The sequence below is a fragment of the Lepidochelys olivacea genome (genome assembly GCF_965140295.1).
Source record: "Lepidochelys olivacea isolate rLepOli2 genome assembly, chromosome: 10".
NCBI lineage: Eukaryota > Metazoa > Chordata > Testudines > Cheloniidae > Lepidochelys > Lepidochelys olivacea.
The window spans coordinates 30,941,586-30,963,602 of NC_140420.1; the positions used below are offsets into that span (position 1 = coordinate 30,941,586).

The 22,017-nt window shown below is 44.7% G+C and overlaps 1 protein-coding gene across 3 annotated transcripts in view; it reads left to right on the forward strand.

Annotated features, from left to right (window-relative positions):
• The window catches only part of WDR90 (WD repeat domain 90), a 52,288-nt gene that overhangs the window by 22,459 nt on the left and 7,812 nt on the right, over positions 1–22,017 (forward strand). For all 3 annotated transcript variants that reach the window (XM_084640408.1, XM_084640406.1, XM_084640407.1), the window contains exons 18-39: positions 1,555–1,671; positions 2,342–2,577; positions 3,310–3,449; positions 4,103–4,233; positions 5,757–5,887; positions 6,519–6,680; positions 8,419–8,547; positions 9,288–9,421; positions 9,539–9,579; positions 10,124–10,255; positions 10,675–10,860; positions 11,938–12,038; positions 12,925–13,027; positions 13,831–13,952; positions 14,381–14,540; positions 14,964–15,154; positions 16,840–17,008; positions 17,429–17,540; positions 19,216–19,387; positions 20,456–20,578; positions 20,835–21,015; positions 21,523–21,653. In XM_084640408.1, coding sequence (XP_084496534.1) covers positions 1,555–1,671; positions 2,342–2,577; positions 3,310–3,449; positions 4,103–4,233; positions 5,757–5,887; positions 6,519–6,680; positions 8,419–8,547; positions 9,288–9,421; positions 9,539–9,579; positions 10,124–10,255; positions 10,675–10,860; positions 11,938–12,038; positions 12,925–13,027; positions 13,831–13,952; positions 14,381–14,540; positions 14,964–15,154; positions 16,840–17,008; positions 17,429–17,540; positions 19,216–19,387; positions 20,456–20,578; positions 20,835–21,015; positions 21,523–21,653 — 3,104 coding nt within the window. The remainder of the gene's footprint in view (positions 1–1,554; positions 1,672–2,341; positions 2,578–3,309; positions 3,450–4,102; positions 4,234–5,756; positions 5,888–6,518; positions 6,681–8,418; positions 8,548–9,287; positions 9,422–9,538; positions 9,580–10,123; positions 10,256–10,674; positions 10,861–11,937; positions 12,039–12,924; positions 13,028–13,830; positions 13,953–14,380; positions 14,541–14,963; positions 15,155–16,839; positions 17,009–17,428; positions 17,541–19,215; positions 19,388–20,455; positions 20,579–20,834; positions 21,016–21,522; positions 21,654–22,017) is intronic.

Below are 22,017 nucleotides of genomic sequence, written 5' to 3' on the forward strand. Positions count from 1 at the left end.
CTGCTCTCACTCCTTCCTGTATTTAGAATAATGAAAGCTATCATTTCATGGTCACTTTCATCCAAATTGCATTCTGCCTTCTGATTTGCAATCAGTTCCTCCCTCTTGGTCAGAAATCAAGTCTAAAATGGCTGTCACCCTGGTTACTTCCTCCACTTTCTGAAACAAGAAGTTGTCCCCAGTACATTCCATGAACTCACTGGAAATTGTGTTTTGATGTATTACTTTTCCAACAGATGTCTGGGTAGTTAAAGTCCCACATTAATTCCATGGGTCTTGTGATTTAGATATTGCTGTTGTCTGTCCTAGAAATGTCTCATCCACCTTCTTTTTCTGATTTGGTGATCTCTAATAGACCCCACCACTACCATGATCCCTGCCATTTTCACTTTATAAGGCTTTAATATAATGTATATTAATTAAGCTTCCAAACCCCTTTTTGTGGAGGGTAGATATCATTCTCATTTTATATATGGGGAAACTGAGGCATAGAATTTAAGACTTGACCATGGTCACAAGTTGTATTAGGATCAGAGTTTCTGGCTCCCAGTGCTTTTGATTAGACTAGACTTCATTGATATAGTCGTAAGCATTAGATGTCTTAGCCATTTCTTAACGCACACAGTCTCCTTTGCTACATTCCCATCCCCTTTCCCTCTCTCCTCTTTCTCTTTACTCTCTCTTGTTTCTCTCTACATAGATGAACCAATTTGAAAAGATAAAGGAAACACTTTTTCACACCATTAGCCTGTGACTCTCATTGCCACGATGTATTGTTAAGGTCAAGAGCATGGCAGTCTTTGAAAAGTGATTGGTCATTTCTATGGATAACAAGAATACCCATATCAGAAGGGTAGCCGTGTTAGTCTGGATCTGTAAAAGCGGCAGAATCCTGTGGCACCTTATAGACTAACAGACGTATTGGAGCATAATTTTCCACTACATGCATCTGACGAAGTAGGTATTCACCTACGAAAGCTTATGCTCCTATACGTTTATTAGTCTATAAGGTGCCACAGGACTCTTTGCCGCTTTTAAGGATACCCATAGTTATAATATTAATATTAAATATGAACAAGAGTTCTGGTTGTAATAAAAACCCTTCTGATTTGGGGCATGATCCGTCATCTAGCAATTGGAGGTTAGGAGGTGTTCAAAAAAGAAGTAGATAAATTCATGGAGGATAGGTCCATCAATGGCTATTAGTCATGATGGGCAGGGATGGTGTCCCTAGCCTCTCTTTGCTAGAGGCTGGGAGTGGACAGCAGGGGATGGATCACTTGGTGATTGCCTGTTCTGTTCATTCCCTCTGGGGTACCTGGCATTGGCCACAGTCGGAAGACAGGATACTGGGCAAGATGGACCTTTGGTCTGACCCAGTATGGATGTTCTTATTTTCCCTGGGGACAACTTATCCCATAACTGATACTGCAGGGTTTCTTGCACCTTCCTCTAAATTGCTCAGCATTGGACTAGATGGGTCATTGGTCTGATCCAGTCTGGTAATTTTTTGGTTCCTTACATTGTGCCAATTGGTAATATTTGTCCTTTCAGGCCCTGGGATTGCTATAAACAGTATTAGCATCTCCTCTACCTTCTGTGCCACAGCCTCAGAGGATGGCTACGTGCGGCTGTGGCCTCTGGATTTCTCGGCAATCTTCTTGGAGGCTGGTGAGTAAACCTTGGATCTCTCTCACTCATTCCTCACTCAGTTCTGCATTCATATCAACCTAGCTCTATGGGGCCAAAGCTTTCCTGGAGCAAAAAGGGAATGCAGCCTAGGGTTCCACTACGCTGCTCTTCTGATCCATTCCCAAACCTGAGCTCTTGTGAAGAGCAACAGAAATTCATTCTTAGGCTTCTCTTGTGGTGCTCTCTCAGTGGGCTAGACCTTGGTGTGGAGTAACTGCCACCTCCTGCAGTGAAAAGTTAGACAAGTCTGTACAGAATGAATCTTGGGTTTTATCTCTTCAAGAGTTTTCCTTGTTCTTCTGGAATTCTAGAGAAAGACAGGAATCTTCTGAGTAAGTTAAACATTAGTCCTTAACGCTTATTGCATATCTGTCCAATGAAAATCTATGGGAGAAGCACAGTAGTTCTTCATCCATCCTGGAATGAAATGCAGTGATACTGAAAAATAAAGACTTTTTAGAAATGACACTGGCTTGATTATGTGGCTAGACTAAAACCTGAGAACAGTTAGTCTCATAGCACTCAGGAAAGTACAGGACATAGAAATGAAAGTGCAGAAATAAAAGGGTGGTCACTTAGCTATAGTCTAGATGTACCACTTTTTTTGCATCCTGGGATAATTTATTAACTGGTACATCTGTTTCCCCAGAGCATGAAGGTGCAGTGAGTTCTGTCAGCATCAGTCCAGATAGTCTCAAAGTTCTGTGCACCACCTCCACTGGGAACCTGGGTTACCTGGATATACAGTCCCGGGGCTACAATACCCTCATGCGCTCTCACACTGATTCTGTTCTGGCATTCTCTGTGGATGGGCTCCGGAAGCAGATGGCTACGGTGTCTCAGGATAACACCATCCGGATCTGGGACCTTGTGTCCATGCAGCAGGTAGCGTAAGCTCACTTTCTTGGTCAAGATAGGGGTAGTAGAAGTCAAAACTCAGCTTTGCTGGCAGAGCTGTAAAAGGAAGTCTGCACAATCTTTGTTTATTCCAACTGACTGTAGCTGGTGCTAACAACATATCTCCCTTTAAAATCACTTAAATCTACCTCCAACAACAACAGATCCCTCCAGAACTACTGCATGAAGTTCAAGATTTTTCTGTGTAGTTTGGCTTTAGCTCCAAAAGTCAAATATTTAAAATACCACTTGCTTTTCTTCCATCTACTAAATATTGTAGGTTAATGTTGGGCCATAATGGTGAGGTCTCTGTGGGTATGTGTACGCTGCAATAAAGCACTCATGGCTGGCCCATGTCAGCTGACCTAGGCTCAGGCTGTGGGACTGTAAAATTGCAGTATAAACGTTCAGGCTCAGACTGGAGCCCAGGCTCTGAGACCCAGCAAGGGGGGAAGGTCCCCGTGCCTGGGCTTCAGCCCAAGCCTGAATGTCTACAATGCAGTTTTATAGCTCCGCAGCCCAAAAGCCCTTTGAAGTCCATAGAAAGACTCCTACTGATTTCACTGAGCTTTGGATCAGGCCCCAAGGGGTTACACAGCTTCACTGTAATGATAGGCTTGTGACAGGGAATTGGGATATGGGGTTATCTCATTCTGCCACATACTGCTGCCAGGTTTTGCATATCCCCAAGTGGTGCTTCTGTGTGTCCCTTTCCCACAGCTATATGACTTCACTGCCTCAGATGAGATGCCATGTACTGTGGCCTTTCATCCTGCACAACAGATCTTTGCATGTGGGTTCAGCAGTGGAGTGGTGAGAACCTTCAGCCTGGCTGCCTCTGATCTACTAATGGAACACAAGTACGTTTGACAAATGGATATTGTATATTCACATGTACAAATCTAAATGGTGGTAGTCATGGCAGTGGTGTAAGTAAGATGTCCATCCTCGTGAGAGACATATCAGGAGCTAACATTAGTGTTGGGTCATAATGGAAGAGACATTCCTTAGAACTTAGCCCCTCATCAAGTGAGTTACAATGAGCTGGTTTTCAGAGAGGAAAAGCCTAGTGGGGTCATAGCTGTGGGGTGTGTCGTTTTGGGTTTGTTTTAAGAGTCAGGCTTGACTGGGACTCTCCATTGTGGAGGGAGGTGGCCAAGAATAGGGGAGGCAGATCAAGCTTGTTGGGGGTCAACCAGACAGGACGCACTTGAGAACATTTTTGTTGGGGAGTGGAGGATGATCAAAAGTGCATGTCAGTGTGTGGATATGCCATCCTGGAAGCTGTTGGCAGCAAGAGCACTGCACTTGTTGATTAGTCTCCCCCAGCACCCTTGGGAATAAAGACAATCAACCGTCCTATACTACGGTAGGGGAAAAATAGGGTGGGCTTCTCACTGTCCCTGACACTGTTTCTGATCTCCTTCCTGATTCAGGGACCCCTCACTGCGCTTCACATCAGTCCGCTCTGCTTTTTTGCCCCACTGTCTCCCGTGTTTTCTGTGTTATGTAGGCAGCACCGTGGTGCAGTCACTGGTCTGACCTTCTCCCCAGATGGCAATTTGATGTTCAGTTCCTGCTCCCATGGGACTCTGGCTCTTTATAACTGTGCAGCCCAGAAGAGTCACGTCCTCAGAGTTCTGGGTAAGGGTTCTGCATCCCTCTTTCTGGTATTTTCTCCAGGGCTAACAGGCTCAAAATTCCATGAAGTAATTTTCAGAGGGCATCCTATGATCCTTTTGAGACAAAAAGAAAAGGAGTATTTGTGGCACCTTAGAGACTAACCAATTTATCTGAGCATAAGCTTTCTTGAGCTACAGCTCACTTCATGGGATGCACAAAGTGGAAAACACAGTGAGGATGTTTTTATACACACAGACCATGAAAAAATGGGTGTTAGAAAACCTTTTGAAGTGATAAACATCCGATGAAGTGAGCTGTAGCTCACGAAAGCTTATGCTCAGATAAATTGGTTAGTCTCTAAGGTGCCACAAGTACTCCTTTTCTTTTTGTGAATACAGACTAACACGGCTGCTACTCTGAAACCTTTTGGGACAAGTTAGCTGTATTTCTCTCATGCCTGTTAACACTGCTCTCACTGAGGGTCTGTTAACACTTCCATTGTAACTCTGGTTTCCAAAGGTTTGTAACTGGATTGATGTATTTTAACATTGCAGATAGGCTCAGATTGCATGTATATCCTCTTTCAGATTTAATGCACACTTATTTTTTTAAAAAAAGAGTGATGATAGAATTACAGTAGCACATAGAGGCCTCAAATGAGGTAGGGGGCCCCATTCTCTTAGGCACCATACAAACAGTGAGAGATGGCACCTGCCCCAAAGAGCCTCCAATCTAAATAGGCAAGACAGACAAAAGCTGGGAGTGAAAGCGGAGGCACAGAGAGAGGATGGGACTTGTCCAGGGTCACACAACATGCCAGTGTGAGAACTGGGGATAGCACCCACAGCTTCTTGACTCTGATCTGAAGCCAATGCCTTAGCCATATTGCCTCCCTTTTTTTCCTGCCCACTCCCAGAAATAACACATGGTCTTAAATCTAGACTGGCCTTTTTCAGCAATAGGCTAAATATAGAGCAGTCATCTTGATTTTTATGATAAAAGATGTTCTTTGAGTTCATCTACTAGCTAAAAATTACTTCACTGTACTGCAGTTTTTTGCAGCCACTTATCTTTATGGATTTAAGCTGTTTAAACCCTCGCTGAGATCCATGTGCAGTAACTGCTTGTCACAATCCCCTGCCTATGCTAAAAAAAAAAAAACTACAATAAAATCCAACTTCCTCCACTGATATTGCACTGTGGTACTGTGTGCCTCAAATATAATCCATTTGCTCAAATTGGAACCCCATTTCCAGGCCTCCCCAAATTTGGGGCTGTTCCAGATCTTGGTGTGAATGTTCTGATTCAGATCTGTCTTTAATGTGTATATAATATCTGTTCAAGTCTGGCACCTTCCACAGCACAGATTGATCCTTAGCACCATGCTGGGGCACTGGTTCAGTGCTGATTCAGAGAGAGGAGCACCCCCTAAAACCTTAATAGCATGAATTTTATCTCAGCTGCAGTATATAATCAGTCATTCTCCCTTTAAGCTTTCTCTCCTTCCCATTTATCTCATTTACCCTGTGTTTTGTCATATCCAGCCAATGTGGTGTCCCAAGATGCTGAGCATGGTCCCAACACTTTGGCCGTTAGCGGGGATGGACGTTTCCTCGCCTTTGTGGGCCCCTCTAAGTACACTGTGACCGTTATGGACGCCCATTCTCTAGATGAGGTAACCAGAAGGAAGTTGCCTTGATCTAAAGGGAGAATAGAGTAGGAGGGAGGGCATTCCTAGCGTCACACACTGCAGAATGCTTTGCAGGAAAAGGAAAAGAGATTTCTTCCCAGATGGTTAGAGAACTCCATAGACTCTACCAAATAGGATCTGACATAGCCCCTTTACGTGTCCTTCGCCATGTGGAAAATACTTGATGGTCCTGGGATGTGGTTTTGATTTCCTCCTTTTTGATGCTGCTGTGGGATGGAAACACCAAATCAGACTGTCTTCCTTCCACAATCACATGCAGCCCTTATGAAGCGAGAGGTGAAGTTGCTGAAAAGCAATAGGGAATCTTACAACATCTGTACCTTTTTGAGGAAATGTCTTCTTGAGTAATGCACTCTTACAATGCCTGCCCAGAGCCACCACTTAATCAGGTAGCTTGAGAAGATTAAAGGGGAAAGAGAGTGAGGTACATTTTCCTCCTCCTCTAGCAGCCTCAGACAATAAAGCAGTGGGGAAAATGGTCTAAAAATATCCTCAGATTGTGTAGAAGTTCCTTAGGATTCCTTGCCATCTGGATGATTTCATGTGGAACTGTTCACTTCAGGAAGCTAGTGTTCAATAGCGTCTTGTTTCACAGCTACTGAGGATAGACGTCAGCATCCTGGACTTGGACAGCACCAACTTGGACTCTGCTCTGAGAATCTGCTTCGCTCCCATGCCTGTTGGTCACCTCTTGGTGTCCACTTCCTCCAACAAAGTCCTTGTTCTTGATGCCAAAACTGGCCGCTTGGTCCGAGAGGTAAGGAATTTGTGAAGCAAATGCTCTGTGGTCTCTGGGATATCATAGAATCATAGACTTTAAGGTCAGAAGGGACCATTATGATCATCTAGTCTGACCTTCTGCACAACGCAGGCCACGGAATATCACCCACTAACTCCTGTAACAAACCCCTAACTTATGTCTGAGCTATTGAAGTCCTCAAATTGTGGTTTAAAGACTTCAAGGTGCAGAGAATCCTCCAGCAAGTGACCTGTGCCCCACGCTTCAGAGGTAGGCGAAAAACCCCCAGGGCCTCTGCCAATCTGCCCTGGGGGAAAATTACTTCCCGACCCCAAATATGGCATTCAGCTAAACCCTGAGCATGTGGGCAAGACTCACCAGCCAGATACCAAGGAAAGCATTCTCTGCAGTAACTCGGATCCCACCCTATCTAACATCCCATCACAGGCCACATCTACCGCTAATAGTCAAAGATCAATTAATTGCCAAAATTAGGCTATCCCATCATATTATCTCCTCCATAAACTTATCAAGCTTTGTCTTAAAGCCAGATATGTCTTTTGCCCCCACTGCTTCCCTTGGAAGGCTGTTCCAGAACTTCACTCCTCTGATGATTAGAAACCTTGTCTAATATAAAGTCTAAACTTCCTGATGGCGAGTTTATATCCATTCGTTCTTGTGTCCATATTGGTACTGAGCTTAAATAATTCTTCTCCCTCCATGGTATTTATCCCTCTGATATATTTATAGATAGCAATCATATCTCCTCTCAGCCTTCTTTTAGTTAGGCTAAACAAGCCAAGCTCCTTGAGTCTCCTTTCATAAGGCAGGTTTTCCATTCCTCGGATCATCCTAGTAGCCCTTCTCTTTACCTGTTCCAGTTTGAATTCATCTTTCTTAAACATGGGAGACCAGAACTGCACACAGTATTCCAGATGAGGTCTCACCAGTGCCTTGTATAACGGTACTAACACCTCCTTATCTCAACTGAAAATACCTCACCTGATGCATCCCAAGACCACATTAGCTTTTTTCAAAGCCATATCACATTGGCAGCTCATAGTCATCCTGTGATCAACCAATACTCTGAGGTACTTCTCCTCCTCTGTTATTTCCAAGTAATGCGTCCCCAGTTTATAAGAGAAATTCTTGTTATTAATCCCTAAATGCATGACCTTGCACTTTTCACTATTAAATTTCATCCTATTACTATTACTCCAGTTTACAAGGTCATCCAGATCTTCTCTGTAAGATATCCCTCAGCTTCCACACCTCTTGACAGTGAACACATGTGGACATGGGACTCCGTGATGAAGTCCTGGCAGTCACAGGCTTCTAAGAAAAACTGAGTCACCTGATGTACGTAGCTAATATGGTTATTCCCCAGATGAGGTTAAATCTGTTCTCTCCTGCTTTGCTCCCTCACACTCCTGTCACCCGGCTGAAGAGTACCACGTTTATCCAGATTCGGTGTGTCTAACAAACTTTGCAGTCTATGCATAGTTACGGAGTGATGTAGAATTGGAAGCAATCACAGACCTTCCATGTCTGGAACAGCTGGGCATCTTTGCCCCCTCTGTCCTACTGTTTGAAACTTTTTTTATCAGAAGAGGGCAAAAGTATTCCCTTGCATAAACCCCTTTTCCTCCCATTTCCGATTGGACACCTTATACAATCTGTCCTTATGTTTCTCTCTCTGATCAAGCTGGAAACAGCCGTTTCAGCTAGCAATGATGATGTCTTGTCTTATTCACAGGTGTCTCGTGTGCACAAGCTGTCCTGTTCTTCATTGGCACTGAGTGAGGATGCCAGGTACCTGCTGACGGCCGGTGACAGGGTTGTCAAAGTGTGGGACTATCAGATGAGGTTCGACATCAACTTTCAGGTACTGGACACAAGGGAAAAATCAGTGGCACCTTACATTTTTCCACTATGAATGCCACTTAGCTGTTCTGAGCAGAAAGCAATAGTGCAGCTAACCTCCTCCACGTGGGTTTGCCAATGGCCCTCAACGTTGATTTGTCCAGTACTGATCCATGGTTCCCCGTCATAACTGTGATAGTTTTGTCCAATGGGGCATGGATGGAGAACACCAAACTCATTTCACTTAATAATAATACTTAGTATTTCTATAGCACTTTACCATCATTAAGTAATCCTAATCACACCACTATCCAGGACATAGATAGGTAGGCGTTACGCCTTTTACAGATGGAACAACAGAGAGCAGTGAAGTGGCTTGTTCAAGGTCACACAGGAGTTTGGCAGAGTCAGGATGAGGACTCAGGTTCTTCCAGTTTCCAATCCCATATTCATTCCTCCAGACCATTGCAACCTCATTAAAGAATGACCCCAGAACTCAGCAGTGCAGGCCTGGTGTATGCACCCTCAGGAGGTACATAAGAGAACCTCTGTTAGGTAGTTTTGGACAGAATTCCGCCATACTGTATATCCAATATGGTACGATAACTATATAGAAAAATACTAAAGAGCCTTTTCTGGGAAGGCCCTTTACCACCTTTTCTGTGCTGAGGGGAACCATGAATGGTCCTGAGAACATGCAAAGGTGTAGCAGTTGAGCATTGGAAGTACAAGACATGCCCCTCCGCTCTTACTTTCTCCCAGGTATATATTGGCCACTCGGAGCCAGTGCGACAGGTGGCCTTCACCCCTGACCAACAGCACATCATCAGCATTGGAGATGCCATCTTCCTTTGGGACTTCCTAGCTGTGTCCAGAGCAGAGTCACCCAAGGCTGAGTAAGGGCACTACAATCCTTCATCAAATCTCATTGGCTTGGGAACGCTTTCCATGGTTCCCCTCTCTCTCCTGTTCTCACCCCCATTGTTGTAATTCTTGTCTCATTACCTTTCCAGCATTCATCCCTATGTTGAGTCCCTTGTGCCTCCGAGAGCTGGTGAGTTTGCCTCTTTCATTTTGTTGCACATTCAGACACATTTTTCCAAATCTGTTTTCAGGACACAGGAGAGCCTTGAATTGGTTATAAATGGGTTTTTACTCTTTGGCCAAGGATGCCAGGGCGCTAAGAGCTAATTTCCTGTTAGTGCTAGGGATTAATCTTCAGTTTGAAATCTCCAACTGATTAGTGTTTCCCCTTGTCACAGAGACCACTGCTGAGGAGGGCAAGGGCAAAGTGTGTCAGCCATGGGCTAGCTGATAAACTTCTTCCTCATCTCTTCTATCTCTTACTCTTCTTCCTCCTCTGCTCTGTTACCTTAATTTCTCCTGCGTTTCTCTCTCTCCGCTGTCTCTTGCTTCTCACCTCTCCCTGTCTCCCTTTTCTCTTCTCCTGAGGACAAAAGGATAAGGCATCTGTAAATGACTTCATCTGGGTATGAGGAAGCTGGAGAGCTGAGCATATTGGTACTGTATTGCCATTGCCTCAGCCTGTCTTCAGAGGACATCAGAGGGAATTACCCAGTCCCCTTTTCTGTTCACAGAAACTAGCTCTGAGAAGCTAAAGGATTTTACATCCAGTGCCAATGAGATACCCCGCCAGTCAGCTCCTCTTCCATCTCTGGCCTCACCACCATGTCTGGACATCAGTTCTATCCACCAAGCAGGACGTGATGGTGAGAAGAGGAATCACCTGTAGAGAAGGGGAATTAAAGTTTCGTTGGGGAAAACTCCCTCTATAATTCAACAGTTGCCCTGGCACCTCTTCCCTCCACCTCCATTTCTTCCTGTAGGTTGAGATGAGCAGCTCTGCACCTTTCCTTCCCAGCCTAGTACTGTCTGGTAATTTTTGGTGCCACTTTTTCCCTTGCCCCCTGGTTCCATCTACTGAACTGCTGGCCAAGCATTTCCAGGAGTTCTGTGAATATCTCTGATCTCTGACCTTTGGTGAATGCCCAGATTCTCCCCACAGGCAACAGGAAAATCCTACTTTGTTTTATAACCTCTCTGTAATTGAAGGGTCAGCCACTCATAAAATAAACCCTGAGAAGCACAGAATAACTCTCCCCTCATTTCTACCAATGTTCCTCTGCAGATATTTTCTCTGAATCAGATGAAGGGGAGGAAGCAGGTCTGAAAGGTAGCAGCAGAGAGGCTTCAGATGGAAACAAAGACCACTCGACCCTTGTCATGGAGGAACCAGTCGAGAATGAGGAAACTCTTGTTGTGAGGCCCAAAGTGAGTCAGGAGTGTTCGAGGTCTCCCAGTCACTCAGGAAATGGTAAATCAAGGGGTATTCTGGGCCTTTGAAGAGCTTCGCTCCTTTGGGGAACAAAAAGAGCATTCACCTGCAAGGCAGTGTGCTTCTAGTAATAAAATAAATGAGGGAAAATCCATGAAAATATAGACACAAGTGGAAAGTGTATGTTGCATTCTGTATGGTGTCTGTAGAAATACTAATGGCCTGCCATGGGTTTCTGGGAGGGATGTGATTTAAGCCACAAGATCAAATGCAGTATGCATTCCTAGAATTCCCAGGTGATATTTTCCTTCTTTTGGATATCATTTGCCGAAAAGAATAGAGTAAGGGAAATTTGTTTTGGTCTCTGTGACCATTTGTTGTTTCTCTGTCTCCCTCCCTGGTCCATCTCCATCTCTGCTGCTGCTGCTTCTAAGCACACAGGAGTCCTTTCCACCATGTAACCTGTCTCTGCTTTGAAGTTGTGCTTTCTGTTAAGGCTTTCAATGTGTCTATTAATAGAAATACAACCTCAACACTGCAGCACCTCATGGCTAGCTGCCAGAGGCATGAAGCTGCCAGTGCACAAAGCCTCAGGCAAGATCTGTGAGAGAGCTTCCTTTTTAAAAGTAAGGCTTGTCTCACTATTAAGTCATGGCTTTCTGTTTGCTTGGCTTGTCTCCTCAGGTACTGAGACCCATAGTGCACAGTGTGATAGTACTTTGAGTTTGTGGAGTATCTGTCACCCTGACAAAATGACAGAAATAGGTTATTGAATTATAGTCTGTTTTTACACCTGGTATGCTGGCATTTTCCAACCAGAGAGGAGATTGTGTAGGAAAATACGTATATGACCCTGCACCTGGTGCAGCCATTTGCACCTGGGCAGAGTGGGTGTGAATGTTATATTCTGATTGGGTCATTTTACACCCCCTTTGTACTGGTATAAATGACTACACAAGGTGCAGGACAGTGGAGAATCCAGCCTGTGTGTGTGTCCATGTGTACACACCTCTTCAACATCCAGAAGGCTAATAAACCAGAACATTAACTGGCCTAGTTGCTCAAGATGCACCATTACCATGAGCAAAGTTAGGCTTATTTTATGTTTTGTGCTAGAACCTAGAAAGGAGACCAAGGGTCCTGAACCCCAGCACTATATCCGCCCAGATTCCTACAGGCACTTTACTCCTCGCTTCAAAGCATCTGTGCTCCCCAAGGTAAGAATTGCTGCAGTGCTAAGAGTCTGGCCAGATAAAGAGCAGGAAAGGTGGTTTTGGTTTGGTTCTTTCCTAATGTAGCTTCCTTTTTATACCTCCGGCAGTGCAAAGGATTTTGTGAAATGCACTCCCACGTTTTAGAAACCCTTAGCATTAGTCTCACTTTCTGTTATGACCACAGATGAGTTGACTATGATCTTTCCATAAGTGGTTTTGGGTCACTTATTTTTCTGTGCACATCTGTATATTCTTTGTTCAAAAGATACTGAGAGTGCAAGAGAAGTACTTAGAGTGCTTCAGAGAGTCTGTAGGCACGTGTTTGAGAGCAGATGCCTTTCCCAGTCTGCTGTACCAACACAATTCACACCGTGTAGAAAGTCCAAACTTACCCCTTCCTGGGATTCAGCTTTATTGGCAAACAAATCAATGAGAACATAAATTTCAGCTCAATCCTTCTTCCCTGGTTTCGCAGCTCCTAGACTTCCTCCCTCGGGACTGCTCACTCACACTCTAGATCCCCTGTCCTGCAGAGAGCTACTCCCACCTCCCTTATCTCCAAGTGGGGTAAATAAGCATCCCTGTCAGTGAGTCAGCAGCATCCATTTAACCCTTTCCCAACAGCACTACCACCTACTCCCCAGGTGGGGTGTTCGGGGAAACACTGCCAACCTGTTACAGGATGCTGGTGTATATATGTATCTGGAAGAGTATATATATCTAGTTTGGGTTTCACTTTTTGTATGTGTAACTACAGAAATGGGTGGGCATGTGTTTGACTGTTCAACTTTGTGTGTGTGTGGTAGTTCCTGTGCAACTATTTAGAATTGAACTGACATGGAGCATCCTGACAAACGTGGTCTTGAACCAGTGTCTGTTTTCCTTGCAGAGTGTCTTGTATCCCCCAGCTGGTAACGAGGGCCTGAAATTAAAGGCAGTCATTGGCTACAATGGGAATGGAAGGGGGAATATGGTCTGGAACCCAGACACAGGTACTCTAGGGCTTAGTCTTCAGGGAAGTGTGTGTGTGTGTATCCCAGCACTTCTGTAATGGTACATTAAATGTGCAAACGTTGCACAGTTAGATGAGTTAAATCAGGGGTTCTCAAACTGGGGGTTGGGACCCCTCAGGGGGTCTCAAGGTTATTACCTGGGGGATCGCGAGCTGTCAGCCTCCACCACAAACCCCGCTTTGCCTCCGGCATTTATAATGTTACATATACTAAAAAGTGTTTTTAATATATAAGAGGGTCGCACTCAGAGGCTTGCTATGTGAAAGGGGTCACCAGTACAAAAGTTTGAGAACTACTGAGTTAAATAGTCTTGTTGCCATCCACATGAGAGCTTCACTCTGCTGCAGTGAGTTTATTTTGTACCACAGGGGACCCTTTTTATGTTGGAGCGATACATCAGCGATACAGGCATGTTGGAGAATCCTATTAGCAAAGTAATTTCCAGCTTTTAGTTGTTCATCTCACATGATGGCAGGGAAGAGAGCTTGTTGTTTTATAGGCCGTCTCACCTCTTTGCGTCAGCGCTGAAGATGCAGAAGAGCTTTTCTTTATCAAAGTGGGAGGAACAGAGATTTCTACCTCTGCCCATTCCCTGATTGGAAGGACACCCTATGGCCTGTAATGAAAAGGCAGTTAACTCTAAAGCACTCTAGACAGAAGAGTTAGTTTCACTTCTGTAATTATGCTGTGTAGGTTAGATGCAACAGTGTATGGGCCTGTACACAAGGCCTCCGTGCAGACCTCTCCTGATGTCATATCTCTCGTCTTCACACTGCACCTAGGTTTTTTTGCCTATACCTGTGGGTGCGTGATTGTGGTTGAAGACCTGCACTCAGGATCGCAGCAGCATTGGATTGGCCACCCTGAAGAGATCTCTACTTTAGCAGTCAGCCATGATGCCCAGGTATGAATGTCTCCTGTCCTCCTGGAGAAGCTTTGGTTTGGCTATATGTACTATTTGCCCTTGACTGGATGGACTTTGCTGAATGAGCTCCTATGTGTATCTGTTTCCTCTTCTGCCTGAGCTGCTTCTCTAGCCCACTGCATAGAGACTCTGGTTTTTGGAGTTAAAGCATGCATATGCTAATCCTCATGCCACATCTGCAACTAACTCTGGCACTTAATGCTGTGTGTATGTGGCCATGAAGCTTTCACTCTTCTCTTGTGTGTTTTTTCATCAGGTGCCTCCATCCTTATGAATCTGTAGAGCTTTCCTCTTGCCATCTGTATGAGTTCACTTCTGGTTTAATGCATAGGGCTTGTTGACTCTCCTAGAACACCCATATCATTTTTTATTGAGTTCCCAATGGTGATATATTACTGTTTTGCCAGGTTCTCGCCTCTGCCTCTGGCCAGGGGAATGGAGACTCATGCTGTCAGATCCGGATCTGGAACGTACAGGATGGGACTTGCCAAAAAGTTATTTTCCATCACGAGACCCAAGTACAGGCCATGGCATACTCTCGTGACGATAGGCTCCTTGTTACACTAGGTTAGTCATCTGAACCTGTAAGCTATGAGCTTGTGTAGGATGTCTCCAGGACAGCCAGCTGGTATAAAGAGGTCACTGAGGGTATGGTATCCACAGGGTATTTAGGTGTAATGAGGTTACTTGGGGCATAGAGTTAGGATGTCAAGTTGCTGTTACACAGTCACCTGGGTCACTGGATGTCTACAGAATGCACACACGATGTGATAGGGTCATTTTTGGTGTCTCTTCTGTATAAGATCACTAGGTTGGTATAGGACTTGACATAAGGGAAGCTGGTAGTACATGTTTAAGCAAAGGGAGTTGAAGTTTAAGTTGTGTCTACGTTAAACTGGGGGGAATTCTGATTAATATGGAAATGTACAACATGTATAGGAAATTAAAGTGATATCCTAAAGTTCTTACTGTCTTTCATGTCATATATAGGGGACTACAGTGACCGGACCCTCGCCCTGTGGAACACCCATACTTATGACCTAATGTCGTCCACCCATTTCTTAGAACCAGTTCATGAGGTGGCCTTTAACCCTCTTTTTGATGGTGAACTTGCCTGTGTAGGCAGGGGAGCAGTGGCTTTCTGGCTAATTGAGCAGCGGGGAGCTGACATCAGCCTCAAGGTACATAGAATCATAGAAGTGTAGGACTGGAAGGGACCTCAAGAGGTCATCTAGTCCAGTCCCCTGCACTCAAGGCAGGACTAAGTATTATCTAGACCATCTCTGACAGGTGTTTGTCCAACCTGCTCTTAAAAATCTCCAATGATGGAGATTCCACAGCCTCCCTAGGCTATTTGTTCCAGTGCTTAACCAGCCTGACAGGAAGTTTTTCCCAATGTCCAACCTAAAACTCTCTTGCTGCAGTTTAACCCCATTGCTTCTTGTCTTATCCCCAGAACAGGACACAATACTCCAGCTGAGGCCTAATTAGCACAGAGTAGAGCGAAAGAATTACTTCTAGTGTTTTGCTTACAACACTCCTGCTAATAAATCCAAGAATTATGTTTGCTTTTTTTGCAACAGTGTTATGCTGTTGACTCATATTTAGGTTGTGACTCACTGTAACCCCCAGTACTCCTTCCTAAGTAGTCATTTCCCATTTTGTATGTGTACCACTGGTTGTTCCTTCCTAAATGGAGTACTTTGCATTTATCCTTATTGAATTTCATCCTATTTACTTCAGATCATTTCTCCAGTTTGTTCAGATCATTTTGAATTTTGATCTTATCCTCCAAAGCACTTGCAACCCCTCCCAGCTTGGTATCGTTCGCAGACTTTATAAGTGTACTCTCTACGCCATTATCTAAATCATTGATAAAGATATTGAAGAGAACTGGAGCCAGAACTGATCCCTGCAGGACCTCAATTTTGACTGTGAACCACTGATAACTACTCTCTGGGAACGGTTTTCCAGTCGGTTATGCCCCCACCTTATAGTAGCTCCATCTAGGCTTGTATTTCCCTAGTTTATTCATGAGAGGGTCATGCGAGACAGTATCAAAAGCCTTACTAAAGTCAAAATATACCACATCTTCTGCTTCCTCCCATCCACAAGGCTTGTTACCCTGTCAAAGAAAGCTATTACCACAAGGCTTGTTACCCTGTCAAAGAAAGCTATTACCACAAGGCTTGTTACCCTGTCAAAGAAAGCTATTAGGTTGGTTTGACATGATTTGTTCTTGACAAATCCATACTGACTGTTACTTATCACCCTATTATCTTCTAGGTGTTTGCAGATTGAACATCTGAACTTCTCCTTTCTATTTGTCAGACTTTGCCTTGTCTCCTTTTAAAGCCCACACAGTAATTGATATGAAAGGCTCTGCCATTTCTAGTCTGTGCCAGCGGGTGGGGGCGATTGGTTTCTCTTAGGCTATGTCTACACTACCACGGGTTCAAGGCTCTGGCGATCGATGCACCAGGGGTCGATTTAATGGGTCGAGTGAAGACCCGCTTTATCGATGGCAGAGCACTCTCCAGTTGACCCCTGCACTCCATCCAGAATGAGAAGAGTAAGGTAAGTCGACAGGAGAGTGTCTCCTGTCGATCCAGCGCGGTTAGACACTGCAGTAGGTTGACCTAAGATATGTTGACTCCAGCTACGTTTTTCACGTAGCTGGAGTTGCATAACTTAGGTCGACTTACCATGGTAGTGTACACATAGCCTCAGTGATGCAACACCTACTGATGGTGACTGGTTTTCAGTTAATGCTAAAGTATTGGGTGAATTAACTTAATTTGGGGGTGGTTTTTAAAAATAAACTATCATGATCTCTCTGACCTTGCTGCTTTTTGTTATGTGGCAGGTTCATAGAGCTGCAATCCCTGATACGGTAGGACTGGTGGAACTGACATCTCTCTGCTACAGCACCAACTACCTTCTTTATAGTGGGACCAACACAGGACAGATCTGTGTGTGGGACACACAGACCAATCGCTGTTTCATGACTTGGGAGGCTGATGAGGGTGAGATTGGTAAGTACAGATGCTGCTGGCTTCTGACGGGATTGCGTCTTAAATTCCACAGAGACTTGAGAGGAAAGAAGAATCTTGGCCCTGCTGGACCCTGATTCCAGCTGTTTCTCAGTGCTTAATGCTAAGTCACTGGCAGATGCTAGAATGGATTGGAGCTAGATTCATGCCATATCTGGTGCAAGTATGCATGCATACTTCCTGTGCAATTGCTAAGAGGCCTGGGTTCAGCCTCCAAATTCTAGAAACCTCTGGATAGCAAACCAGAGGCCTTGGGTTCAGACCCCTGCTAGTATAGCCACTCCTCCTCCTCCCAAACATTTACCAGCGAACTTAGTTGGTAGAGTCTATCAATCCCTTTATAATGATCAACAAGTATGGGTATTAACGTTGCATTAAAGCATTTCCTTTCTGTTGTCCTAGGTGTGCTTCTGTGTTGTGGCAACAGGCTGGTCAGTGGCAGCAACACAAAGAGAATTCGACTGTGGTCAGTGGCAGCGGTGCAGGAGCTGAGGCTGAAAGGTTCCGATGCCAGGTGAGGTGGCTTGTGTATGCAGTGTCTAACTCATGGTTGCACAAACCTGAAGAGAGAGGTTTGTGCTGAGATACATAGCTACTCAGTCCACTCTCTGGACATACCTTCTCCTTCCTCTTGTACTCCCTGAACACAGTAGGTGGTATCTTTTCATTGGCAGAGGTAGGCTTTTGACTAGCCTATGCAATTGTTTCCCTTGTCCTTTAATTCTTAGCTCCTCCTCTAAATTCCTGTGACTCTTGGTTCATTGGGTCTGGATTCTCTTGGAATTCAAGGTGGAAATTTCTGGCTGTTCCTTTCTTATCCTTGTCCGAAGGAGTTGGGGTTTAGAACACCTACAATTCTTTTTGTGTATGTCTGTGACAAGCCCAAGTATCACATTTTTTGAACCAGACACAATTTGCATTTTCTTCATTGGCGTATTTTAGCATGTCCAGATAGGTATTTAATCCTGGGCAGGCTTAAAGAATGTTCCATCTCCTTACTGATCATGTCACTAGTGGTAGACTTTCTTGGTACTAAAAATATTTGGGTTTACCTCACCTGATCTCTGTCTTGGTGATTTGTAAAACCTCTTTTAGCAGGAAAGAGAACTGAATTTGCTTATTCTGTCTTGGAAAATTGCATCCCTTGCTTCCCCTTTAACAACTGTGACTCCCTCTCTTCTCAGCAAAGTCTATCCCAGCACAATGTGGGGCCACCATCATCTTTCCTACAGGAGTTCAGCCTGTGGAGACTACAGATCTTAGCATGCAATACGCCATCCTGATCTGAGCAGCCTTCTGGTCTCCTTGGGATGTACTTCTGCTTTGTCTTAAGTTTTTATAAGGCACCTGTCACCATGGTATCTAAGCATCCTAAAGGCAAGCTCAGCTTGCAATATGCTATATTGTGTTCAAGTTAAGTGTGGTCTTCGAATGCACTGTGAACTGCTAATGTATCCCTTAGCTGAGCCAAGCTTTGATGCCCCACTCTAACTCTGAAATTCCAAGGACAAGGAAATCTTCCCCGAATTCCTTTCCCCAGATTTCCTGTCAAGAATTGTAATTCCTGCAGAATGATTCCAGCTCACTAAAGGAAGACCTGCTATTCAGTCAGTCTTTTGCCATGTAGTCATTTGTCCCAGCCTTACATAAAGCTGCTTATTTTACTGTTCCACTTACATGTTACGTTGAACAAGGCAATACTGAGGTAATGTGTCTGCTCTACAATTCAGAACCCTTGCATGTGCTTTTGTCTTGTTGGAAAGCTAAGTCAGCCTTAGTTGTCTTGTTAAACTAAACTATTTAGACAGCTAAGCCTTTTACAGCACAAGTATTTGATAAATATCTTTGTACATGTCAACTCTTCTCTTTTTCTAACTTTTTTTTTTTTTTACCTGTGGAATATATTGGATCAAATTAAGAAGGCATAGTGGGTGATCAAAATAATCCTTTTAGAGCTTCTTTCCTAATTCCCCCAGAAAGATGGTTACACTGTATGGTTAAGGTAGTCACTAGCTGCAGTTCTAATGAGCCCATCACTGTAGTATCTATGTAGTTAAAGATAACCATATTGTCCTTACGACACTCCCAGACAATTTTCCCATGAAGGTGGGATAATGGTTGTCTTCTACCAGCTTGAGGATGTAGCTAGTTATTTTGTATATTCCACTCTGGACTCCACTTTCCCCCAGGTCTAGCTCAGTCCTTTTGGAACACGAGATGACCCTGGATGGGACAATAGTTGGTGCAACCTTTGATGACTCTCTGGATATGGGAATTGTGGGCACCACTGCAGGAACACTGTGGTACATAAACTGGGCAGAGAGCACCAGCATCCGACTAATCAGCGGACATAAGAACAAGGTGAGAGGGATTGGAAGGGGTGTTCCTGTGCTGTAAGGAAGCACGTGTTCCAAGTGCCACCTGAGCCTGAGGTCCAACGCACTTTGAGGATGCTTACATCACAGACGGGCTGATTGGCCCTACTGAGAAAAGTTGCACTGCTCAAACCTTGACTAATACTGATAGGGCACTGGTGAAAGAGCTGTCACTGTAATCTAGGCAGTGTTGCCTAATGAATAGAGCACTGCACTGTGACTTGAGAGACTATTCCAGGCTCTGCCACTGGCCTGTTGAGCAAGTCACTTCACTTCTGTGCCTCAGTTTCCCCATCTGTAAAATGTGGATGGTGATACTGACCTCCTTTGTAAAGCACTGTGAGATCTATGGATGAAAAGTGCTATAGAAGAGCTAGGTAATATTATCTCCTCCAAGAGAGAAAGATGGTCTTGTGGCTAAAGCAGAGGACTTGAAAGCCAGGAAATCTGGGTTCTCTTTTCTGTTTTGCCACAGACCTCCTTTATGGCCTTGGTCAAGTCAGTTAACTGCTCTGTGTCTATCTCTTGTAGTAAAAAGGGGGAAATCCTGAGGCATCTCACAGAACCATTGGGGCTTAATTTATGTACAACATTGGGACCTTGGATAAAAGGCACTCTAGAAGTGCAGTGTTACTTATTAGCTAGACTTCTCAAATGGATAAAGTGGTCTTCTGTCCAGAATACTGGAAAATGGGTCTGACGGGTGTCAGTCTTGATGCTACATTGCACTACATTTGTGCCACTAAAAAGGGCTGGAAGAGAGGGTAACTAGATTGGTAATGGGATATGGAGACTTCCCTTCTGAGACCTTCATTATGGAACAAGCAGTCAGAACTTTGCTATTATGGTTCTAAATTTCCATTATAGCCCTCACTAATTTTAATTACCACCATCCCCCGGCATCCTTTAAAAAAATCTTCCTTTCCTTTCTTGTGTGCTGTCTCCTACCAGAGGAGAACTTGATGGGGGCAGGGGAAGCTATGGGTAAGGAATAGGGGCAGATGTGCAACTTGCTTTTGCATTTGTGGAGTGTCAGTCCCCTTTGTTGCTGCAGGTGAATGAAGTGACCTTCAGCCCTGGTGAGTCTCACTGTGCCACATGTGGGGAGGATGGCAGTGTGAGGGTTTGGTCTCTGGCCAGCATGGAGCTGGTGGTACAGTTCCAAGTGCTGAATCAGGTAATCATTTAGAGTGTGTCAATGTCCTATGTTGTCTTGATAGCAGCCACTACCTGTTGTGGATGAGATCTTTGTCTTCACTGAATGAACTAGAGTTGGGAGAAATATTCGTAACTGAAGGCTTTAGGTATGAAATCTATGGAGATTAGCAGCATTCTCATGTCTTCATTGTGTGGGAGTGGAGAAGTAACCCACACGCACCTCCTTGGAACATACTGCTCCTTCTTCCCATGTCTCTAATCTTGTTCCTTTGCAGAGCTGCCAGTGTCTGGCCTGGAGCCCTATCCCCATCTCCCGTGGTGGGACTGAGGGTCAGCATGTTGTGGCAGGGTACAGCGATGGCACCATCCGTGTGTTCAGCATTTCAAGGACAGAGATGGAACTGAAAATGCACCCACACTCGGTTGCGCTGACTGCAATTGCCTACTCTGCAGATGGTGAGATCACATGCTGCTTTTCATAACCAATCCATTGGTGCTGCTTCAAGGAGCATAGTTTGGCCTTGCAGCTCCGTTTCTCTGTGCTTGGAGGAGACAGCTCTAACCTCCAGCCACTCCAAATACTGGTGACCCTCCCAAGACCCCGGGCCAGATTCATTGACTTCTATTCTCCATCTTAGAAACTATGCCAGTTCTCACCAGCTATATATCTGGCACCATGCCATGGTACAGTAGCTTTGGTACAGCTCAGGGACTTGGCACATAATGAAGCTTGCTTCTGCTCAAAACTCATGCTAGCTATTTTTCTGAAGCAGTGTTTTAAACTGAAGTAAATGTTCCTGTGTCTTTTCATCTCACTTCTCCTCTCTCACCCCCAGGACCAGATTGTTCCAGCTCCGGCATGCGCTCAGAAAGCTTGAGTCAGGCATTCCTGCAGGCTTCCCCTTTTTGCCTTTTCTCCATCTGCAGGAAGTTGATTAGCTCTCTCCTCTCCCCTATCTGCAGGAGAAATCATCTTGTCTGGAGGCAAGGATGGGCTAATGGCTGTCAGCAGCCCTCGGACTGGAATGACCATTCGTGTGCTCATTGACCACAAAGGATCCCCCATCACTGTCATCCAGTGCACAAGGAAACAGGTGAGGCCTGAGTCCAGCTGCTGTAGCACTCTTATGCTAGAGCAAGGTGTCCATTGTACTGTTACTCCACAGCCATAGAAAGCTGCAGATACGGGGACAGATGAATTACTGAGCTGCTTCGTTTACTGTCACTCTACATGATTTCCTTCTCTAGCCTATGCCACCTCCACTGAATCTTGTTTGGTTTGTTTAGGAGTATCTTCAACAGAGTAAAGTCAAGTATGACAGGGTGCAGTAGTAGCATGATGTACGCAGAGTGGGTGGGTCCTCAGCTTCCCACCACCCAGGGGAGCTAAATGTCTAATCACCTGCTGCTGTTCCCTTGCTACCAAAAGTAGCACTTGAAGCTCCAAAGAACTTGAGG